Below are 23078 nucleotides of genomic sequence, written 5' to 3' on the forward strand. Positions count from 1 at the left end.
CTAGCCATATGGCCTGATCCTGGTCATTTTCCTCCTTGGATCATACTCCTGTCATCTATGCCAGACAAGGCCTGCATCTGTAAACGTTCTTCCCAACCCAAAAAAGTAGTTAAATACAAAGGGAGAGTGAGAAGACTAGAAATGCATTCAAAAGGAGGCAGTTCCAGAGTGTGAGTCCACTAGCATCAGTTTCTCCTCCATCACCCTTGTGCAAGGCCGAGGCAAGGACAAAGGCCTGCCCTGTCCTTCCTTGTCTGTGCTTGCTTCTACCACTTTAGGTGCTCAGATCCTCTTCTCCTCCCTATCACCGAGCTGTTTGCTCATTTGCCTGCAGGGATGATAGCTATTAAGGGTTTATTTCCTGAGAGAAACTTCTAGCACTGAATCTTGGCCTTGTGCCTCAAACACTGCCCTCTACTGTTTGTAACAACTCTCTCCTCTTTTCTCTCTGCCTGTGTCCTTCCTACCTCCCCCACTTTCCCAGGTTCGATCCATTAGCACCAATGTCCGGAGAAACCTGGCCTTCCACACACTCAGCCAGGAAGTCCTGCTCAAGGAGTTCTCCACTATCTCCTGAGACCACGCCAACCTGAGCAGCCACTGACTGCCCTTACCCATGAGGCTTCTGGGCTGGAGGGGGAGTCAGAGGAGAGGGGGCTGTCCCCAAGGTTGGAGAACAACACAGACATCCAGTTCTCTGGTGAAGGCCATGCTTCAGGGGAGCTTGGACAGCAGGGGCCAGAAGGGGCAAGCCAGGGATAATCTTATTTGGGGCGGGGTGGGTGGGCACAGAGAGAAGGCTCCCTGGACATCCCTTCACATTTCCAATTGAGATTACAAGTTGAGGCTACTGACTAATTTTCAGGCGCTGTTGGGGCAAGCCTTAGGGTGATGCCAATACCCTGAGGATCAAGGGCTTTCCAAGGCTTCTGAAAACAGGCAACTCTCAGATGTAGGTGGAACCAATTCTGCTTCCTTTGGCCTGGGGCTCAGCTGGACTTGAAATCTGTCTCCCCTGTCCCGCTGTCACTCTGTCCAGTCATTAGGACTCTTAGCTCAGGCTTAGGGTAGGGTTTTCTAAATCCAAAGCTGACTTATCTGGGAGACTGAAGATTAGAATCCACCCAGTGATCTGCTGTCCAGCCATCACTTTCTGGATTTGATTCTTGGTACCAGGAGTACCTGTTACCTTTCCCCTGTCTCCCACCCATTGACTCGTCAGCACTTTAGGGTCACAACTTTAGCTTTTCATTTTCAAATCTGGTTTAAACTGTCTTTAGGATGTTTGTGAGAAATAAACATTGACAGGTTTTCTGGAGCCCTCAGGTGCCTACTTTGCTGGTTCCTTTTCCAGCAGCCTCCCCACCTCCCTAGCCACCCCTCCTCTGGGAGCCTTGCCTGCCTCTGCCTAGCTCCCTCCACGTGTTCCACCCCCTCAGCCGGCTGTTGTTTACATCCAGCCTGCCTGAGAATTTCCTCTGGGGAGGGATCTGTTTCTAATGTGGTTTGGTGCCTAGGACAGAGAGAATCTGCTGGGGGCACAGTACCCTCCATCTGAAAGAGGCCAGGTGAGCATCATGGAGAGGCCATTCTGTCTACCCACTTTGTGGGTGGAGCCACAGGCAAGACTCTTGACATTTGAGAATTTGGCCTGGATTCCTCCTCTGAACGGCCTCCATCAACTACTGTAGGCTTTCCCTACCCAACAGCTGCCTCCTAAGTAGCTGCTGCTCTGAGATCCTCCCTTTCTAAAACACTTCCTAGAGCCTCAGGATGGCAGAGAGCAAGCAGCACAGCAAGAGTCTAGGAGTAAGTACAGGGACCTCTCTGGCTGCCGTTCCACTTAAACTTCAAGGTAGGGATACTTGCCCGCCCCCACCCCCGTCTTGGCACCAGGGTTCTGCCTCCAGCATTGAGCAGATATGCACTAGTACCAGAGAATCCACCAACATGCTGCCATGGACAGGTGTAGATTAAGAGATCAGCAGCTGGGTCACCTCTGCTCACTAGATGGATAGCTCAACCTGGGGCATTTAATGGAACTGGAGCTGGAAGCTGGTGGCAAGCTGAAATGATTAAATATTGATTTGTATGGGACAGTCGTTTTAGTGTCTTTCTTTTTCCTTGATCCCTTACCCAGAACTCATTTCTCAAATACAAAGTTAAGGTAATCTTCCAGGTACTGGTCCCATTTGGCTATGGGGGCCCTGCCTATTCTTATAGACTCTCATCTGGAGTCTCCTGGCCACAGAGGAAGCAAATTCAGTTCAGAAAAGTCCTTTGGGTGGAAAGAGGGAGAAGAAAGTCCCCTTATCTCCAAACTTGGTATTGAGGAGGACAGCCAGCCCATTATGGACTCCTGCTAGTCCTTCCTATGAAGTGAATAAGTGCAGGTCAAGGGCATGAAGTAATAAAGGATTCCACTGTAAAGGCCCATCCATCTCTGGCCTATACACCTTATTCTAAGAACTCTAAATAGGAATCCCATCCCCTCCTAGAACTGAACTCCAAAGCAAGCTGCCCATGCTCTCTCCATTCCCCAGTGTCTGGGCCAGGTCTAGGAGGACCCTCCAGAGCCGGGGGAGAGCCAGGAGCAGGACATAGCTCCCAAAGACAGTCTTCCCTTTGGTTGCTTGTCCCCTTCTCATGCCTGGTCTCCCCCATAATTCCTGCTGGGTTAATTGAATCAAATGCTTGGAAATTAAATCCAATTGAAGAAATTAAATGTGTTGGGGTCATTTTAGCAGAAGCTTTTGGTCTAAACAGGTCACTCCTCCAAAGGAGCCATTGGGCAGGCAGGATTACCTGGGACACTGCCACCATACCATCCAGACCCAGCAGACACTTCCTCCCCTCCATACTCATGGGGGTGGGATGGGGAGTGTTCTTGGGAAGGGAGCGGGGCTCACATCAAGAGCATTTATTCCCCACTGTGGATCTTCACCTGGATCCTCAAACTCTCAGTTGCCACCCCTCCCCACCCCACCCCCCAAAAAATCTTATGGATAAACGAGGAATCTAGGACAGAGCAGGTGATAGAAGAGAGAAGGCCAGGAAAGTTGAAGAAACAAGAGCAAGAAAGTCTTGAGAATTCTGCTGACCTGTTTCACTTTCTTTCCCTTTTTTCCCCAGTTGGCCAACAGGGGTCATTAGATCAGGAAAGAAGGCACCCTGAGAATGAATGGGCCCAAAGTCCTGGAGTGGGTGAGGGTTGGGGTACTTCTGAGAGAGAAGAGAAAATTGTAGCCCACTGGCCTGAGGAAAGTCTGTCTCAGGTTGACCCCTCCTCTGAATCCCCAGCCCCCTTCAAGCTGGGTGGGCACTGGCGGGAGCAGGGGGAGGAGGGAGGCACAGAGACCCGTACATAGAAAGAGCAACAGAGAAAAATAGGGGCTACATAAGAGACTGACAACGGGACTCAGAAGACTTAGACTTACCCGACCAGTGCCGGCTTAGTGGGGGAGAATTGGGGGCGGAGTTTCCTCACAGTGGGGCCTTTCTGGCCCTGCTCTCTCTTCCACCCCCAAGACCCAGGGCTTCGGGTTTCGGGGGTAGTGTTGCTGGAGAGCCAATCTCTCCACCGGCACTTCCCAGCTCACCCTTTCACCGGGTGCCTCCTGGAGCTGCAAAGAGGAGGGGGCGGGGGTAGGGGGAGCCAATCCCGGCAGCGCCAAAGGGGGGAGGCAGTGGTGACAGCCGCGGGGAGGGGGCGGGAGGAAAGAGGCGGCTGGCTCTGGCTCCGCGCTCAGCTCAGCTCTGCCTGAGGCTCTGCGCTCTTCTACTGCCCAAACCTCCCTTCCGCTCCTGACCCAGGACCCCTGGGTGGGCTCTAGACCCTCCCGGTCCCCAGACTCAATCCTAGCCCAGACTCTTCTGGCCCCCAGCCCCGGCCGAGGGCTTCGCCGCCAGGGGGCGCCGTGTGAGCGCCCTATCCCAGCCACCCGGCGCCCCCTCCCACAGCCCAGGAGGGACGGGAGGGGGTCGCCGGGGGCCATGCGGGGCCAGGGTCGCAAGGAGAGTTTGTCCGATTCCCGAGACCTGGACGGATCTTATGACCAGCTCACTGGTGAGTCGGTGGATGGGGGCTCGTGGGAGGGAGGGCAGATTCCATTCCTCCAAACCCTTAAGCCTCTGACCCTGCCAAGCCCTTACCCACACTCTGCCCCATTTCCAGGCACCTCCCGGCTGTTCTGGGCCCCTGGACACAGGTTCAAAGTCTTGGGTCCCACGGGGGGGGGGAGGGGGGGTAATGGCAGGGGGTGGGGAGAGTAGGTGGGCAGGTGGGGAGAGGCAGCAGGTGTGGGCCCTTATGACACAAGGCAGGAGGGTTCTGGTGGGAGGTGCGTGAGTGCCTGTCATTCTTTGTGTGTATCTGTGTATACAGTATATATGTATGCGCCTCCCACAGCTGGTTGCCATGTGCCCTGGGCTTGGTGACAGCCAGGGTGAGCATGATTGTATGTGGCTGTGGGATTGTATGATCTTGTCAGATGTTTGAGTGAGGTTATGTAGTATCCTGAGTGTACTAATGAAGTTGTTTGACCATGTGTTTCTGTTCTATGTGCAACTCTGTGCTTTGAGTGTGTGATTCTGTATGAAGTGGCATGTGACTACCATTAGTGTCAGGGCTTCGCTTTATGGTGGTATGTCTCTTTGTAAGACGTTGTGAACTTCCGGGGGCAAGCATTTGTTAAAGTGGGTTGTGTTGTGTTTTGTGATTGTGAGACTATGTGGGTTATATTGGCATTTGATGCTGATTGTGCAGTTTCATGTGGTGGTGTCTTCAGTGGGGCTTTGTGAGTGTCTATGACGCCTCTTACCCTAGCTGCCTCTCTAGCTTCCTGACGCAGGAGATCTTTAGTACACACCACTGTTTTCCCCATGTTTTCCCCAAGTAGCCCAGGTGGACCCAGGAGGGAATCTAGTGTCCTAGCTACCCAGCCTAGCTCCTAGGAGCAGCATCTGGCCCCTGTCCTTGGGCTTTGGTTAGTGCTGGGTCAGGTCCCCCCCCCCCCCCCCGCCATAAAGTACTCAGAGATCATTCTTATAACTGAAGCTCATTCAATACCCAACAACCCTCCCAGAACTTCACCCAAACCCAAAGGAAAACGCACTCTCTTGCCTCCCTCTAAAGAAGCTCTAGCTTGGGAGGTGCCGTGTGGCCTCCCTTTATAAATGTCCCCCAAACCACTTTGCTGCCCAGATATCCTCTCTCTCCCACATTGGGGAGGTATGTGAGACCAGTACATCGGTGCCTATGCACATTCCTGGGTTTGGTAAGCAGATCCATGTGTTTGTGTGGGTGACACCTGTGTACATTTCCATGTACATGTGTGTTTCTGTCTCTCATTGTGCAGCCTGCTCAAAAACTCTTAACAGAAGATGGGAGGAGGAAGAGTGTCTCCTCTGTGTGTGAAACAAGTTGGGGAGGTGGAAGGAGGCTGTGAGCCTTGTCTGTCCTGAAGGAAATGAGGTTAAGACTTGGGGATGGGGTAGAGGACTAGAATGCAACGCCTTTAGAAAGTGTCTTTCTGACTCACTAAGCCTGCAGAGGTCCTAGTTCCTATGCTCAGACCCTCAGAAGGGGAAGCCCTTCCATTCATGCAGGCCCCAGATGTGCCCTAGATGTGCCTCAGATCTGGATGGAATCCAAAGGTCCAGCTGTCTATTCCTGCTCTGTACTGTCCTCATCTCAGGATCCTTGAGAGTAGTAAGGGCCCAGGGCACTTATTAGCACCACATTCGTCAGTGTTTGCTTCCTGCTTTAATTGATTCTCCCTGTAATGGAATCATCCCCTCCTCACTTGGCTGTTTGAATCAGAGATTGATTGGGTGAAGGTGGGGAAGCATTTTTATTAGAAGGTGCAGGAATGGAAATGTGAATACCAGGTATGTATGACTTTTTCTCTCTCTGAGCCTCACTTTTCTCATCTGTGAAATGGGGAATACTATCTCCTGCCTCCCAAGGGAAAGAGAAAGGTCAAATGTTGGCAAGCATCAAGAATCATGTTCTGTGTCATGAGCATCCTCTCTGTAGAAAGGTCTACACACGGCTTTGAAAGAGAAATAGGACTACCAGGATCTCTCCTTTCGAAGGAGTGCTTATTTTATAGCGGAAGACAAATGGGGTTGGAATGCCCCCCTGTGTTAAAGCGCTGGGCCCTCAGAGATGCCTGCGCAGAAACCTGACGGGGAGTCGTTGTCCACGGTACTGAAGAACGTTCAGGGGAGAGGTGCGGCCGGGCCACCTCCCAAAGTATCCTCCCTGTGCAGACCGAGAAGACTTTTAGCGGGAGGGGGCGGGGGGAGTCCGAGAGTCACCCCGCCCGCATCTAACACCCCTGGTCTTACCAGCCTGGCAGGGCCGCTTGGCAGTGCAGCGGGGTGGGAAAAGTCAATGATCAATGGTGGTCCTTTCCTAGCTGGAAACAAAGGAAGGACTGGAGAAGATGAGAGAATATGCACCTGGCTGGCCAAGGCCAGAGCTCCAGTCGCTGGGCCTGGGATCTCTGGAATCACGTCCTGCTGGCCATAAATATTGTTTCCCGGACTGGGGCGCCCCCGTGTGGTATTAAAGGAGCTATGCCTGCGGAGCTGATTCTGTTACCAAATCAAAGGGCAAGATTTGCATGGAGTTCGGCGGCGACTCTTGCCTTGTAAACGTAAGATTTTCAAACAAAAATACAGAATGCCAGTCGAGAGGAGTGGAAATATGTCCCTTCCGTCCCAGCAGTTTGAAAGCATAGTGGGTAATGAAAAGGGTTTACTTTGGGTAAAGCTGCATGGGAATGAATTCAGGAAAGAGGTCAGGGCTCGGACTGAGAAGAGGGGGGCTTCTCCCCTTGCTGGGGTGGCTCAGTGGTTGAGCGTGGACCTACAAACCAGGAAGTCACTGTTCAATTCCCCGTCAGGGCACATGCCCAGGTTGCAGGCTCGATCCCCAGTAGGGGGCGTGCAGGAGGCAGCCGATGGATGATTCTCTCTCATTATTGATGTTTCTAGGGGTGTTAGATGCGGGCGGGGTGACTCTCGGACTCCCCCCGCCCGCTCCCTGCCTCTCTGAAATCAATAAAAATACTTTTTTTAAAGAGGGTGGCTTCTCCCAATGCATTTGGCTGGCAGTCAGTGTATAATGGGAGAATCTGTGAACCTGCTGTGACAGAGGGACACAAAGCAAACAGCTATGAGAGAAAGGAATTGGGGGCCAGGAGAGAGATCAGTAGGGGCACATCCCTGCCACCTCTTCTTTGCCCAATACACTGGCCAGTTCCTCCTCCTCCCTTCTGTTCACTCCCCCATTGGTCCAGGAAGTATGGAAGTGTGGGAAGTTGCCATGACAACTGTGTCCTCTCACCTCTTACCCCTTCATATCTCTGCCAAAATGCAAAGAGGAGGGTGTGACAAGTAGAGGGAGGGCTGAAGAAGGGCAATAAAAGATAAGGTTCATTTACCCCCAACTCCTTTTTCAAAACCCGTGGGTGCGACTCTTCCCCAACAGAAATCCAGAAAATGTTCCCAAAGAAGGCTATGAAGAGAGTCCTCGCTGTCCCGCCCCGCCTCCCCCTCCCCCCCTCCCCCGTGCCCGCTCCGCTTCAAGTCTGGGAACTTTGGGGTTCAGTGCTCTAGATCCTGGGGCCAGGGCGAGTTCCCCTCATGCGGTCCGGAGAAGACCTGGCGTGGAATGAGGCTCTGCTGTCTGAGGTCCTGGTCCTACAGGTCTGGGTCCGGCCCTCCCGCGCCGCCCACGCAGGGCCCACACGGCGGAAACCAACCACCCCGGGCCTTGGGGGCGGAGCTTGGCCACTCTGCTCTCAGCGGAATCATGAGCCGTTGCCCCCGCAGGTGCAGGAGCCCATTGGGGCAGGCAGCACGATCCCTCTACCAGCTGGTGACTGGGTCGCTGTCGCCAGGTATGAGGAAGGGAGGAAGGGGCTGGACCCCTCAAAAAGTGAGCGAAGTGGGATAGGAGCTTTACAAAGGTGGGGAGGGAAAGGGCTCCTCCCAGATGGAGGGAGCAGGATCCCTCCAAAAAAAGGGGGGGTTAAAGGGCAGTACCCCGACAGAGTGGAGTAGGGATAGGGTTCCTTACCGAGGAGGTGGAGGAGATAGGGGTTGTCAAGGAGGAAAGGAGATGGGCATCATGGTCCCTCACCATGGTGGAGGAGGGGGCAGGGCTTCTCATTGAGGGCAGAGGAGAACCTTCAAGCAGGTGGACGTAGGAGGAAAGACACCTCACAGGGATAAAGGGAAGAAGCTCACAGTAGAGCAGGGAAAAAGCACAGCCCTTTGCTGAATTGTTTAGTTTAATGTGATCTTAAGATGACTGGGGTGAGTGTCCAGAGGAAAAAAATCTGAGGTAGGACTGGACCAACATGAACTCCGCTAGTGAGGTCATGCATGATGGGGTGGGTAAACTTGTGTGGCATAAGGAGTACATGTCACTGTTTTATCTAAGAGTCTGTACTAAGGGGGTTGTGCATGCATCAGTGGGGTTGTGAACGCTGGGGCTGTGTGTCCCTGAGGTTGCATATCCCTGGGATTCTGTGACAGTGAAACTGCATGTACTTGAGTTTTATGCTTTGGAGTTGGGTTGGGGGTTCGCGAGTCACACTAAATTAGTTGTGCAGCCTTCACAAGATTGTACTTTGTGTGGGATTTGTGGAGTTTATGATATGGGGACTATGGGCATCATATCTTGGCACTGCTATTTGTATACACTTCCACTTGGGTTTCCTTAGGGCTGCCTGGAAAACCCAGCATCCCCTCCCCATCTGGCCCCAGGGAGGCCAAAACAACCTAACCTTGGGGCATTCTGGAACCTGTAGTTCTCTGGCTCTTTCCATGGTATCCACTTGAGCCCCTGAGTACAGACAGGCTTCTCTTTGCCTTGTGCTCCTCAGAAGGAGGGGAGATGGGGCTGAGCCAGAGTCATACTTAGAAGTTGCTTGGGGAGCATGCGTCCCCCAAGCCCACTGCTTGGGCCTGTCTTCAGTGACAGATGGCTAGAGCCTGGCAGGGCCAGTTCTCAATCATAGCAGGCATGACTTCCAGGCCCCAAAATAGCCCAAAGGCCTAGGAGTTCATTAATCACCTGATATAGCTGGGGGCTGCTGTGTCTTCTGGCCTGGCTGGGAGAGTGGAGCTGGGGGACCGAGAGAGAACACTTGGGATCTTCACTGGCTGGGATCTTCACTGGAGGAAGAAGGATAGAGAAAGTGGGACAGAAACATAGGGTGGGTCCCCCATAAGGTTTGAATGACTAAATGATAGGAGTATCTCTGCTGAGGTTTGAGAGAACCAGGGAGGGCCCACCTAATGCTTCAAGAAAGTTTTCCCTTGAGCCTTCACTCTGTCTGAAGCACTTCCATTAAGACTTCACTCCTTTGCTCTGGCTGGTGTGGCTCAGGTGGTTGTGTGTTGTCCTGTGCACTGGGGTGTCACTGGTTCAATTCAGGGTTAGGACACATGCCTGAATTTTTAGCTTGATCCCCGGGGGTACGTTCAGGAGGCAGCTGATCTGTTTCTCTCTCACACTGATGTTTCTCTCTCTCTCTCCCTCCCCATTTCTCTCTCTCCAAAATCAATAAGCCCTAGCCAGTTTGGCCCAGTGGAGAGAGCATCGGCCTGCAGACTGAGGAGTCCTGGGTTCGATTCCAGTTAAGGGCACATACCTCAGTTGCAGGCTCAATCCCCTGCCCCCAACCAATCGATGTGTCTTGATATTTCTCTCTCTCTGTCTTTCCCTCTCCCTTACACTCTCTCTAAAAATCAATGGAAAAATATCCTCTGGTGAGGATTAACAAAAAAAAACAACAACCACCAAAAACATAAAAAATAAATAAAGTCAATAAAAACATATTTTTGAACAAGACTTCACTCCTTTGAATAAAGAACTAGAGGGTGCTAGAGGAGGACACATCTGGGCAAGTTTCTCACAGGGTCCAGAGACTTGAGAGGTCTCTGAGCAGGGAGAAGGGAGAACCTGAAAAATGACTCACTCTTTCACTTGTGACAGACCCTCCCACCAGAGGCCTGACTGATTTAGGACCTTGAGTCCCTGTAAGGCTGGGTCAAGGCTAAGTCAAGGTCTCTAAAGGTTGAGGGTGGGAGTGAGAGAGGACAGTGGAAGGTCAGGAACAGGGCAATTGGCTGCAAGATTGTCAATCTGTCCATCTGTGAATCAGCATCAGAGGTCAGGGAAATGATGCTGTACTATTTCAATGCAAATGGTCTGGCTTGGCATTCAAGGCTCCATGGACTCCGACCCTTTTGGTCTTACCACTTTTACTCCTGGTGAGTAAGCTACAGTCATCCAGGATTCCTTTCCATATCCACATGCACTGGAGAGACAGCCTGAGGGAGCTGGCAGATCATTTGTTCTGGTTCAAGTTTTTAATTTTGTTTTACTGACTTGAGAGAGAGAGGAATGGAGAGGGAGAGAGAAACATTGATCAGCTGCCTCCTGCAGGCCCCCTATTGGGGATCAAGCCTGCAACCTGGGCATGTGCCCTGACTGGAAATTGAACCCGTGACCTCTCAGTGCATGGGACAATGCTCAACCACACTGTTCAGGGCCTGGTTCAAGTTTCCATCTATCCTTTATCATCTGTGCTGCCTTGGGAAAATCACTTCTCTGAGCTTCAATTCTTTCATCTGCAAAATCGGTATATTACTACTTACTCTAACCATGCCAGCTATAAACACAGGAATAATAGGCCTTACCTACCGGGTTTATTATGAGGACTAAGTGAGGTCATATATGTAAAGTATCCAGGACACAAAATGCGCTCAATAAATTATCCCTTTGTTAAGGTGGTCCTTTGACATTGTAGCCATACTTTAAGAGTCCCCTCAAAACATAACCTCTCCAAGTTTTGCCTGGCCTCCCACTTAGAAAGTTTTACTATAGCTCATTTCATGGCTTGCCTAGAATAGTTTCTACCATGTAGGAGGCATGCAACAAGTATTTTTGTTGTTGTTGTTGTTTTTTAATATATTTTATTGATTTTTTTAACAGAGAAGAAGGAAGAGGGATAGAGAGTTAGAAACATCAATGAGAGAGAAACACTGATCAGCTGCCTCCTGCACACCCCCTACTGGGGATGTGCCCGCAATCAAGGTACATGCCCTTGACCGGAATCGAACCTGGGACCCTTGAGTCCGCAGGCAGACGCTCTATCCACTGAGCCAAACCCGTTAGGGCACAACAAGTTTCTATCTCTCTCTCCCTCTCCCTTCCTCTCTGAAATCAATAAAAATATATTTTAAAAAATCAATGGAAAAATATCCTCAGGTGAGGATTAAATAAATAAATAAATAAATACATAATTGATGGTCACAAACACTTCAGCACTTACTCTGTGCCAGGAGTTATTCTATCAGCTTTCCATTTTTAATTCATTTACTACAACCAGCAAACATGAGATGGGAAACTGAGGCACACAAAGGTCAAGAACTTGCTCATTTAATTGCAAATTAAATTAAGTGGCAAAGCTGGGATTTGAACCCAGTCTGGCACGTTGGCCCATGCTATTACTGTTAGGTCACCGAAGGAGGAATGCACGAGCAAGAGGCCAGAAGGGTGAGGGATCACAAATTTATTTGATCATCCGCACACCAGGTGGCTGAGCCTGATGGCTCCAGCACCCAATGACATGAGTCAGTGGCTTTTAAAGGACTTTTGGTGGGCTTGTTCTGGACCGAGACTTCTTTATGCATATCTGGAGGGGAGATAATGGGATGTGGTCACCGCAAGTGAAATGTGGCCTAAGCAAAGGGAATGTCCATAGTGAAATGGCCTGAAAAGCCAGTTCCCCAGGGAGGGGTACTGATTCAATTGTTCGATCAAACCTAATAATTACCTAGTATGCTAGGCTGCTTCCTTTTATTGTTCGCACTAATATATTCCAGAATTAGGTGCTGACTTTTGAGGCCCAACATTGAGTTCAGTAGAAATTCAGGTATCTGAGAGTCCGCTGAGGGCTGGAGGCTTTGAAGGGAAGGGAATTTAAGATGTCTCCAAACAGTAGGTAAGAACTGTAGGACCGAAGGAGAGCAGATGGGAGGGCATTCCAGGCAGAGGGAATAGGAGGAGCAAAGGCACAGAGATAGCACTGAGTTTGGTGTATTTGGGAGACAGTGAGGAGGCCAAACTGGCTGAAAGACATCTGCCCATGAGGGTAAGGGGAGGGGTAGTGAACGCCAGATGTGGAATTTGGACTGTGACGGGAAGATGTTTGCTGGTTTCACCTGTTAATCTGTAATCTCTAAAGTGTGAGAACCTGAAAGCAGTCCCTGAGTTGACTTCTTCTTGGGGGAGGAGAGGTGGGGAAGCAGAGGATCAAGTCTGCAGTGGCTACGCTCCTTCCCTCCTTTCAACACCTTCCTGGAGGGCAGGGGAGGGGGTGGGGATCGGGGAGTAAAGGGGTAAGATATGGCCTGACCCCCAGTGGTGGTCTGTAGAACTACAGATCATGACTCTCAAATGTGGTGGGACCAGCTCCCACCTAACCCCCACCCCACAACTGGGGCTCAGTCACACACTCATTCCAGAGCTGGACCCCGAAAGAGGGCTTCCTCTGGGGTCCATCATCCTAAACTGGGCCTCCTGGGTGGGCAAGCTGTCTAAGAAGGGAGCCAGTGTAGTGTGGTGGTTTAGAGTGCAGTAGGCTCACAGTCAGACTGGTTTAAAATTGAATCTCTGATGCTGATCTTACCTTCTTGCGCCTTAATTTCACCACCTGTAATGTGGGGATAATTCTACTGCTGTCACAGGTTTATTGTGAAAACTCAGCATGATAATGTCTGTAAGCACATAGAACTCTATCTAACACACAGTGAGTGTGCAATCAGTGTTACTCAGCTGGGCAGTAACTCAGCAGCCCTAGTCTTCTGGCTCACTGGCTCTGCAGGCCTCTCCCCACCCCCTGCACTCACCACCACCACTGACCCTGAAGGAACTGGGAAGATGGGGGAGGAGTTCCAGGAATGTTGGGGGGGGGGCAGTGGGCGGGTGCCCTTGGCGAGTTCAGATTTCTTCCACCCTGGGCTTCTCCATCTGCTCCATAATGGTCCCTCGGAGCAGGCAGGGCTTAGGCAGCCCCAGCCGGGAGGAAGGGAAGAGCACAGTCTCTCCTCCTCTCCCAAGAAACTGAGTCTCTTGGCCCCAAAGGCAGGTGCAATACGTCTCCTCCCAGAAAGGTCCTGATGAGGCTAAGCAGACTTGTTTCCTGCCCAGGCTATTGGACCAAATTCTCGCTCCCTGGGCCTCAATTTTCCTGTCTGTGGCCAGTGGGAAGAGAATGCTTCGCCCCACCCCTACTGTCTCCATGGCAACTGCAATCGATGCTGGTAGTGTCCTCTGGGCGGGAGAGGTCACTGCTTTCTTCCCTCTTATATTCTCATACCGTTCCATGCAGATACAATTACACAACCACCAGAGACCTGTACTCCTAATTATAGGACACATCCATATTACCAGTCCTCAGACCCACAGCCCATAAGTCTACTAAAACGCAGACACTTACAGCCATAAACACTCAGAAATATTCCAATACACTCTCTCACACACACCATAGACACCCAGGTCACATACCCCTATACACAAGACACACACCTAATAGATAGGTGCACAATCAGGTGTAAACACACAGACACGTATTCTCCATACAGACAAACACAGGAATATACACACCAGAAAACACCCAGACACCCATCACATATTCTGACCCATACATCTATTACTTACTCATAATTTCTCACACTGCCCTTCCCTGCCTTCTCCCTAAGGACAGCTCCTCTTTCTACCTCCTCCCTTTGGCACAGAGTAGCCACAGGGTGTCTGGGGGAAGCTGTCCTGGGGACAGAGTCAGGTCACTGTATCCCTCCTCTGGCCTGGCCTGGCCCATATCCTTCACACCAAAGGCTCCCAAAAAGATGCCAGTCCAGAGGCTGAAGTGGCCTGTGAAGAGGAAGAAGCTGTGGCTGGGAGGCCAGTGGGGCAGGGGCGGGGTGAGGGAGGTGGGGAGAGGGAGGAGATCCAGAGAAGAAGGGGAGGGAGGCTGCCGGCAGTCTTACTCTCCATGGGGAGCCTGAGGGGAAGGTGGTGTGAGTAGGGCTGGCAGGCGTGCTGAGTCTCAGCCTGGGGACCATGCCCCAGGCCCACCATGAACCTGGAAGGGCTGGAGATGGTCGCCGTGCTTGTGGTCCTCGCTCTGTTTGTCAAGGTCCTGGAGCAGTTTGGCCTCTTTGAGCCTGTCTCCTTGGAAGGTAACCCAGGTGCCTGGGCAGCTCTGGGCTGCTGGCTGGAGGGACAGCGCCTGCAGCATTGGGGAGGGGCTACTCTGACTTTTATGACTGGGAACAGGAGTGAGCAGGTTAGTGATGGAATAGGGCATCTCCGGGAGGTGAGGAGGGATACTTGGGGAACAGGACATCTGGAAGAGGTAAAGACGGGAACTCTGTGGTAGGGCATCTAGGGGAGGGAATCTGGAGGACTGGGAGGTGAAGAGAGAAGACCAGTGGACAGGGTGTTTGAGGAAATATGAAGGTGCAGTGCAGGACAACTAGGGTATGGAGATGAGGGAAGTCTGGGAGATATGAGGAGAGGTCTGGAGATAAGCAGGGATATCTGGGGTAGAGGAAGGAGGTTCCGGGAATCCTGACATAACACTAGACTTCTGGGGAGTCCCTTTTGGGGCCAGGGGCCCACAATGGCTCTGAAGATGTGTGATTCCCACACCTCTATCCTTGCAGGTATAGGAAACAGAGTGTTTGTGGACTCAGTGGGTGACAGATACAGGGGATATGATTGTGTGTGTTCATGTGTGTGATGATAAAGGACGAAAGTGTGACTGTGAGCCTGTGTATTGTGACAGGGATGTGATTTAATGTGTCAAAGTGACAGAGTATGTGGCTTTGTCAGATGGTAGATGTGACTGTGCCTGAGAGGACAGGGTATGTGCTGAGCCTCTTTGGGTATCAGATTGTGTGTGTGGCTGTTCCCAGAGTTTCCTGATAATGTAACAGTTCTATACCCAAGACTTAGGATGGGGATGGGCTCTGGAGGGACAGGAGAAGGAACACTGTGAATGAAACATTTACAGGTCAGCTCTGGCAGGAGGCTGAGGGGTGGGTCAGATTGGGACCCTGCTTCCTAAGCCCCCATATCCTCTCAGGATCCAATGGCAGAATGATCTCCAGGGTGCAGACACTGGGAGTGGGAAATCAATTTTCCACTCCACTCCCAAGTCAAGTGGGGAGAGTGATATTGGAGGCAGGGAGGGGATATATTCTGCCTCCACCAGAGTGTTTTGGCCTCTGCCTCCTCTTCACAGCAAGAGCTGTGCAGCTTCATAGCATGGCTGTTCCCCAGTTCCACCAGGGACAGGAAAACAAGCAAGAACCATGATAGGAGGACTGCGTGGGGAGATGTGGAAGGAGCTAGGGAGAAAAGGAAGGTCCTGCATTGCCTGCTCTAGTGTTCAGTAAGAGCAGAAAACTCCATCCTCTGCTGCATTTATTGGGGTGGGGTGGGGAACAGGAATTGGTCCTACATGAACTAGGGTTCATCCAGTTTTAAAAAGATGAAATCAGTTGGGCTCTAACTTGCCACCCTCTTTAGACTATTTAGTGGGAAGAGGGGTCATCTAGGAAATCCAGCATCCCTTAGGCTGAAGGCAGCCCCTTTCTCTTTCTACCTTCAGAGAAGCCTAGAGGGAGGAGATTGAGTCCTGGGAACAGGTAAGGAGGATGCGCGAAGAGGTGGTGGTTGGAAGAGGGCGGGAGTCCCTACCCTCATCCCCACCTCCCCTGTCTGGTGGCAACTCTACCACCAAAGTCCCCAGGTGCAATCCGGCTTCGTGAAACCAAAGTCCAGGCTAATGGAGTCCTGGGCCAGGGGCCAGGCTGCCATTGATCCGCCACCCTACCCACTCCCTCCCTCCCACCTCTCCATAGCTCCTGCTGCGGAGGAGGGAGAGAGGACATATTGGAAGAGGAGAAGGCCATGACTTCTAGCACTTACTTCCTGAAGATGGAGACTGACTTGGGAGGGCAGGGCCTGTGTGGGAGCTGGGATGCCCAAGTAACCTACAACCAAAGGAAGTTGGGGTCCTCGGTGTCTACACCAGGACCTGTGGACTTTGGCCCTGGAGTCTGGAGGTGGGTGCAGTTGGAAGACAGGCACACATGAATGTGGAGGGTCGCCTTAGGATGCAATTAAAGCTGTAGGACATGTGTGTAAGTAAGAGGAAGGGAGACGAATGGTGATCAGTGGGCTCACACCAAAATACTCATCTTAAGTTCTGTTATTGCCTCAAAGTTTGCTGTGATTTCCCTTTCAAAGAGTTAGCCATACTAGAAAGGACTGGGAAGGGATGCTTTTAGGGTGGATAAGTTAGCTGATGAGGAACTCTGTTCCACTGGTAGGAAGATTTGGTGCCTTGGAATGAGGAGTTGTAGAACAGAAAGGTGGGCATATCCAGGATAGACAGGGATTCTGTGGGTGAGGTGCAGTCTTAGGTATCTGGGTGCCATGGGCACATAGGTCACAATATGATAATGGATATGTGACATTGTGACCTTGATATGTGGCATAATATTATAAGGTCTTAGTATCATTAATGCATTGTGTCATGATGTCCCAGGGTCATTGTGTGTTTTGTGTGGTTTGATCATGCTGTGTGTAAGATGGCCTGCAGAGGTCCTCATGTATATGTTTTCCTAGGTCACATTTGTTTATGTTTATATTAAGGAATTTTAGGTCAGTGTGTGTGTGTGTGTGTGTGTGTGTGTGTGTGTGTGTGTGTGTGTTGAAGCCTGCTTAATTAGGCCATTGGGTGTGAGTTACTGGGTATTAGGCTGTCACTATGGCATCCATTACTCCGTCATTTATCATTCTATGTGTCCCTGTCTGAATGTGTCTGTGAGAGAGAGGTGTTCCTACCCAGACAATCCTTGGGTTGGACATCACCCTCAGAGGTTCAGCCATAACACTGGAGGCAAGGGCACTGGGTCAGCAGACACTGAAGCCAGTGCTACTTTCCCCCGGCTGCCTCGCAGTCCCTGGCTGCATCCCATTATGCAAGGTGTCCAAGCTGCCTCGGTGGGTTTTCCATGCCTCTGAAACCCACTTGGCTCCTCTAACCCAGCCCCAGCTACCCTCGCCATCTCCTCTTAATTCTCCCCCAACACCCGCCCCCAACCGGGGTTAATTTGTGATGGTGGGAAAGGGAACGGAGGGGCAGTGGGGTTAATGTGCCTTCCTGGGGTCTTCTCTCTTCCCAGGCCACCCTCCAGGGCCTACTAAAAAAGCGCTGAAGCAGCGGTTCCTCCAGCTGCTGCCATGCTGCGGGCCCCAAGCCCTGCCCTCAGTCAGTGAAAGCAAGTGCTGCTCCTGTACTTCCGGGGCGGGGTCTGTTGTGTGGGATGGGACCGGTGTGTCGGGAGCGGGTGCGTGTGTGTGTGTGTGTGTGTGTGTGTGTGTGTGTGTGTGTGTGTGTGTGGGTGTGTGTCTCCAATGTGTCGGTAGGGTGGGCGCTGGCTGGCACAAGAGTGAGCAGCAAGGGTAGCTACCTCTTTCAGAAGAAACTGGTCGTGGGGTGTGGCCAGTTTGAGGGCGTGGCCTGAGTGTCTGTGGGCGTTGCCTGCTTGAGAAGTGGGTGGGGCCTGCGTGTTTGGGCGTGGCCAGTGTGGTAGGGCTGAGGCCTGAGCCTAGTGCTGTGGCTAAAGTGGCAGGGGCGGGTCCAGGCGGCTGTGCGGGTCTGTGCCTGGCTTACTGGGTTGTCTACGACTCTGGCCTCCTGTCCTGTCCTTGGCATGTTTTGGTTGTCAAGATATATGTCGCCCATGCGAATGGAGTGCTCCTTCCACCAGATGCCAGGATACTTGGATTTTCCAGTGGCAACCTGGTTCCCAGTTGAGTGATCTCCCTTTGTCTCTAGGCCTGTTTCTTCAGTTGGGCCTTGTCCGTGTCATAGGATCATACTTCATTTTGCAAGCTATAAAGGCCCGTTTTGTAGTTATTTGAGAGTGTTTGTTTGATTCCTGATCCCACTTGGGGATCGATTTGGATAAAGGACAGGCGTGAGTCTCTCAAGCACGCGTGCGTGGGGTCCATTTCGTGTGTCTGTGCCCGTTCGTCATGTGTGCTTCTGCGTGTGGGGCTGGGGTGTGCGCATTGTAACACGCAGGTCTGTGAGATTTGCAGTGAGTGTGAGGAGTGTGTTTGCAGTTGGCCGGGTCTTCAGCTTTCTCGGTGACAGTTCGCTCCCTTCAGCATTAGCTGCCCCAGCCTCCCTACGCCCCCACAGACCCCGCCCGCTGGACCCAGGTGACTTACTCTCCTGGTGGGGGCGGGGGCGGGGGGGGTGCTTCGGGAGCACGGGGTGGGGGTATTTGCCTGGGGACTGGATGTTGGGGGCTGGGGAGGGTACTGAAATGGGGCCGAGGGTGGGGCCTTGGCTAAGACTTGCCCAGAGCGGAGGCAGGGGTGGGGTCTGGATGGGGCTTGGCTGGAGCTGGATGGGGCATGGCTCAGGCATGGCTGGGGTAGGCGGGGTTTGGTAGGAAGGAAGGATCTGGAAAAGGCAAGACCAGGGCTGGGCAGATCTGAGTTCCTCTGGGGAGTCCCAGAGCTGGGATCCTCAGACGCCCTCTCTTGAACCTGTCTTTACTACTCCAACCCCTTCTGGGATGAAGATGGGCTTGGGGCTTTTTCTCTCCAACCAGGGACCAAGGGCCCAGGGGCCTGAGATGGGTCGGATCCCTGGCTCTGGGACCAGGCACTGGCCTTGGGCTGATAGACCTTGAAGCTGACCAGTGTCTTCTCTCCTTGCCTTCATGTCCTTGGCTTGGGGTCCAGTGAACTGGCAGGCTGGTCCCTGGAGTCGGAGATAAGGGGGATGTATGGGTCTGTGATTTTGAAGAAGGGTTGTGGGGACCGGGCCTGAGGCTCGGCTCTCCCTCCCCTCGTCCCCCCTAACCCTCACAGACAGCGTGGAGGATGAGTTTGAGCTGTCAACCGTGTGTCACCGGCCCGAGGGTCTGGAGCAGCTGCAAGAGCAAACCAAGTTCACTCGCAAAGAATTGCAGGTCCTGTACCGAGGCTTCAAGAACGTGAGTGCAAAGCCAGGCCAAACTGGGTGAGGGGTGGGACAGGAGGGGCGGGGCCTATCCAGGACTTCTCAGAAAGGTGGCCTGGCTTTGGGGTGTGAGAGGAAAGGGGAGGTGAAAGGAGAACCCCCTCCTCCTCCCCGCCCAGACGGAACTTCTAGCCAGAGTTCTGGCCTGTTTGAGATGGGCAGATCAGACTGCCAGGTTAGTTCTGTATTTTATTTTATTTTATTTTATTTTATTTTATTTTATTTTATTTTATTTTATTTATTTTATTTTATTTTGTGTATTGGGAGAAGTCTTGCCTCCCATTAGAAAAACTGCATGGTGAGACTCTGGGAGACATGAAGATTTTGTCTTTCTCTGGGAATCTCTGGGCATGGAGGAGAGAGGGGTATGGAAGAAGAGTAAGTAGAAGGGGGTTTTGTCTCTGTCTTCAGTTTGGTCTCCCCACTCCCCAGGAATGTCCCAGTGGAATTGTCAATGAGGAGAACTTCAAGCAGATTTACTCCCAGTTCTTTCCTCAAGGAGGTGAGGGGACAGGCCTGAAAGGAAGCAGCTGTTCATCTCTAGGCTGAGAGGGGTCTGGAGGGGCTGGGAATGCCAAATGATTAGAGGTGCTTGGGGAATCCCATAGAGATAGGAAGCCCTCTGCTGTCTGGAAGTCAAGCTTATTGATCCCCACATATTCTACAGACTCTAGCACATATGCCACTTTTCTCTTCAATGCCTTTGACACCAACCATGATGGCTCAGTCAATTTTGAGGTAAGCTGGAGGAGGTGGGCCGGGGAGGCCTAGGGCTTCAGGGCCAGAATGTATAGGCCAACCCCAGAGAGGAGGTTGGGTAAAGGGTATCTAAAGACATATTTCCCCCCCTGCCTCCTTCCCAGGACTTTGTGGCTGGTTTGTCAGTGATTCTTCGGGGAACCATAGATGACAGGCTGAACTGGGCCTTCAACCTGTATGACCTCAACAAGGACGGCTGCATCACCAAGGAGGTGTGCAAGACAACTGAAGAGCTGGAAGGGGGTGTAAAAGGCCCATAGGAAGGAAATGTGACCCACATATGCATCACCAGCAGGGTGATGCCTGCCCTAGGGCCTAGGCCTCCTGGTTTGGAGGCTAGAGGCTCTGAAGAGGGATCCTCTTTTTTTCTTGGTCTAACAGGAAATGCTTGATATCATGAAGTCAATCTATGACATGATGGGCAAGTATACGTATCCTGCACTCCGAGAGGAGGCCCCAAGGGAACATGTGGAGAGCTTCTTCCAGGTGCTTGGGACTGGGTAGGCTGGAGGGTCCTGGAGTAAAGAGAAGGTGAGGTCCCAGTAGGGAACTTGCCTGAATTCTACCTGCCTCTCTCCCGCCATCCATCCTGTTCTCCCTCCGAACTACCTTTTTGCAGAAGATGGACAGGAATAAGGATGGCGTGGTGACCATTGAGGAATTCATTGAATCTTGTCAAAAGGTACAGGTCCCCACCTTCCACATTCCCTGGTCTGGACTCAGGGCCTAATTCAATGATATAGGAGAAGGCTCCTTAACTCACCCCCACTCCCAATCCTGTTCCTTTACAACTGGGGGAGGCCTGTCATTCTTCACCTCTGGTCTTTCTGGGTGTCTCCTTCCTCGTTGCCTCTCTGTGTTTCTGAATGTCCTCATTTATGACCAATTCCCATCTAGTGTCTCTCTCCCTGCCTCTGACAAGCTCTTTTTCTTTCTTTCTCCAATCCGCCTCTCTCACACCATGGCTACAGGATGAGAACATCATGAGGTCCATGCAGCTCTTTGACAATGTCATCTAGCTCACCAGGAGAGGGGGTCAGTTGTCCTGTGGGGGGGGGGGGGCATGCTCTAGCCCTAGTCCAGTTGGACCTCATCTTTCTCTTCCTAGCTCTCTCCTCACCCTAGCCCTGCCCTAGGGCCTGTAGGAATCCAAGAGCCTGGGGATTCAGTGGTTCAGATCATTGGAGCAGAAGGAGCCAGGGAGTGGGCAGAGTGTATCAGCTGGTATTCCCAATTCCCAACAGCTCCCACTCCCTCCCTGACAGTGCTAAGGATGCCCCTGCTGAAGGAAGTGGTTCTCCACCTCCAACCCGCTCTCTAGAAACCACAACACTAGACAAAATTTCTCCTGTTACGGTGCTTCCCCCATCCCCGATATCATAAACATTTTCCTTAAGACTCCCTTCTCAGACAGGTTGCTCTGTCCTTGGCACTGATTGGCCTTTCAGACCAGGGCCTTAGAGAGCTCCATAGGAGAGGGACAAGGGAGAACCCTTAGGCTTCAGGCAGTGGTTAAGTCCTAGGAAGTAGCTGGAGTATAAAGCAGAAAGGCCTAGAGATTGTGAGAACTAAGGCTATGACTCTGAGCTCCACAGGTCTGCTACCTGAATATGAGTTTCCAGGCTCTTTAGAAGACCTTGGATCCTTAGAAACACCCCAGAAATTTTCCATACAGTGTTCAGTATACCAAGAGATCCTGGGATTGTGAAGTCTGGCTCATCCCTAGAATTTTTTTCTCTCCTTCCTTCCTGTTTGTATGTTGGCAGCAGAAGAATATGGCTGGGAGATGTCCTGGCTGATTCCTGCCAAAGGTTCAGCCTACCAGCATAGAGTGAGTCAGGGACCACCCAGTGGATGCATTAGAAGAAAAGGGAAGGAGGGAAGCAGGCATAGCATCTAAACCCAGTGAGGGGGCATTCATTAGAATCTTTGATCTACCCAGGCTTTATTTCAACCCCCCAGATAGCCTCCCCAATTCCCATCTAGTGTCTCCTCTTGCTCTATTATATCTACCCAGAGATGCCCCTGAACACACCTAGAAGGCAGGAATCATAGGATCCAGGTCCCATATCATCAACAGCGCCCCTGCCATGCTGCCACTCCTTAATATACCTGCTTGTCCCATTAGCTAGGATCTGAGGGGAAGGGCCCCTAGGAAGCTCCCTTTCCCATCAGAACACTGTTGACTGCTTTGCATTTTTGGCTCCTCTGTATATTTTGTAAAATAAGAAATACACCAGATCCAATAAAACACAATGGCTATGCACAGGCTGCTGTCTCTGCCTTTTTGTCTCTCCTACCCAACACATACCTCTAACTCATGTACCTGAAACCTTTTAGATCCCAAAGAAAGTGCCTCTCTTTCCCATAGTATGGCCAACCATTGGCAGGAGACCAAGGCACAGGTTCTGGAAGGGTTGGAAACCTACCTGACCTCAGAGAAGCACCCATGGGAATCTCTCCCCTTAGAGACGACAAGGAAGAGACAGGATATTAATGTCCAAAAGACGGTGCCAAACCAACTGTCTTTTGTCTAGACATTATTAGAAGTTGATTCAAGAATTTCTAATTTATAGACATCAGTTAATCTCAAAGTGCTTTCTTTTGAGGGGGAGCATTCTCTTTAGTTTCTAATGAAAATTTCATTGTGTAAACATCCCAACCTTGCCTCCAGTATGGACATACATTTATGTCTATACTCCAGCCAAGAATGAATCAGATGGAGTGGACCCAGGGCAGGTGACCATGGAGCAGGTGACACTAGGACTAGGGTAATAGAGACTTCCTTTGTGGGGTGGGAACCTTTTTTTTTGTTGTTCCAGAAGAGTAGCCACCAATGGTAGATTCCTCCCATTCTTTCTCTAAGGTACCTTCATATAGTTACTAAGCTTAGCCATCCATAGAAGAGGGATCAGGCCTTCTATTCCATAACTCTACACACTGACAAGGTCAAGGGAAGGGTATGGTATCCAAGAAACAAATAGTTACAAAGTGCATCATTTTGTCTTCTGTCCTGGCTCACATCACACAATTATCTGATCCTTAGGTCCTTGGGTTTCTTTGGGTCACAACACCTCTGAAGGATCTGATGAAAGCTATGGGTTTACTGTCCAGAAGGAAAAAAAATGCACACTTTTCCATTTGTGTATCCCTGAAGCCCATCCATGGGCCTTAGGT

General features: G+C 51.5%; 2 protein-coding genes across 11 annotated transcripts in view; both read left to right on the top strand.

Annotated features, from left to right (window-relative positions):
* ARMH3 (armadillo like helical domain containing 3) overlaps positions 1-2101 on the top strand; it is a 170830-nt gene extending 168729 nt beyond the window's left edge. For 2 of the 3 annotated variants that reach the window (XM_080642845.1, XM_080642846.1), the window contains exon 26: positions 485-2101. In XM_080642845.1, the coding sequence (XP_080498971.1) occupies positions 485-577 (93 nt within the window). In that variant the 3' untranslated portion in view covers positions 578-2101. The remainder of the gene's footprint in view (positions 1-484) is intronic. The other variant, XM_080642847.1, reaches the window with a different exon arrangement.
* Positions 2102-3490: 1389 nt separating this feature from the next.
* Positions 3491-22170, top strand: KCNIP2 (potassium voltage-gated channel interacting protein 2). Of its 8 annotated transcripts, none has more exons than XM_080642849.1 (10): positions 3491-4066; positions 17287-17382; positions 18278-18331; positions 18992-19116; positions 19575-19644; positions 19810-19880; positions 20006-20113; positions 20283-20387; positions 20521-20583; positions 20873-22170. In XM_080642849.1, the coding sequence occupies exons 1-10, from the start codon at positions 3994-3996 to the stop codon at positions 20918-20920; spliced, it is 813 nt and encodes a 270-aa protein (XP_080498975.1). In that variant the 5' UTR covers positions 3491-3993; the 3' UTR covers positions 20921-22170. The 8 variants fall into 8 exon arrangements, with proteins under 8 accessions (XP_080498975.1, XP_080498981.1, XP_080498976.1 ...); XM_080642852.1 differs by having other exon boundaries at positions 3720-4066; positions 17287-17372; positions 18233-18331; XM_080642854.1 differs by having other exon boundaries at positions 3720-4066; positions 17287-17372.
* The last annotated feature ends 908 nt before the right edge of the window (positions 22171-23078 follow it).

This window comes from Plecotus auritus (assembly GCF_963455305.1).
Source record: "Plecotus auritus genome assembly, chromosome: 9".
Classification (NCBI taxonomy): Eukaryota; Metazoa; Chordata; class Mammalia; order Chiroptera; family Vespertilionidae; genus Plecotus; species Plecotus auritus.

Coding starts and splice junctions, on each gene's coding strand:
- KCNIP2 (XM_080642849.1), top strand. CDS start 3,994: ATGCGGGGCCAGGGTCGCAAGGAGAGTTTGTCCGATTCCCGAGACCTG. Junction 20,114..20,282: donor ACGGCTGCATCACCAAGGAG/GTGTGCAAGACA, acceptor TTGGTCTAACAG/GAAATGCTTGATATCATGAA. Junction 20,388..20,520: donor ATGTGGAGAGCTTCTTCCAG/GTGCTTGGGACT, acceptor ACCTTTTTGCAG/AAGATGGACAGGAATAAGGA.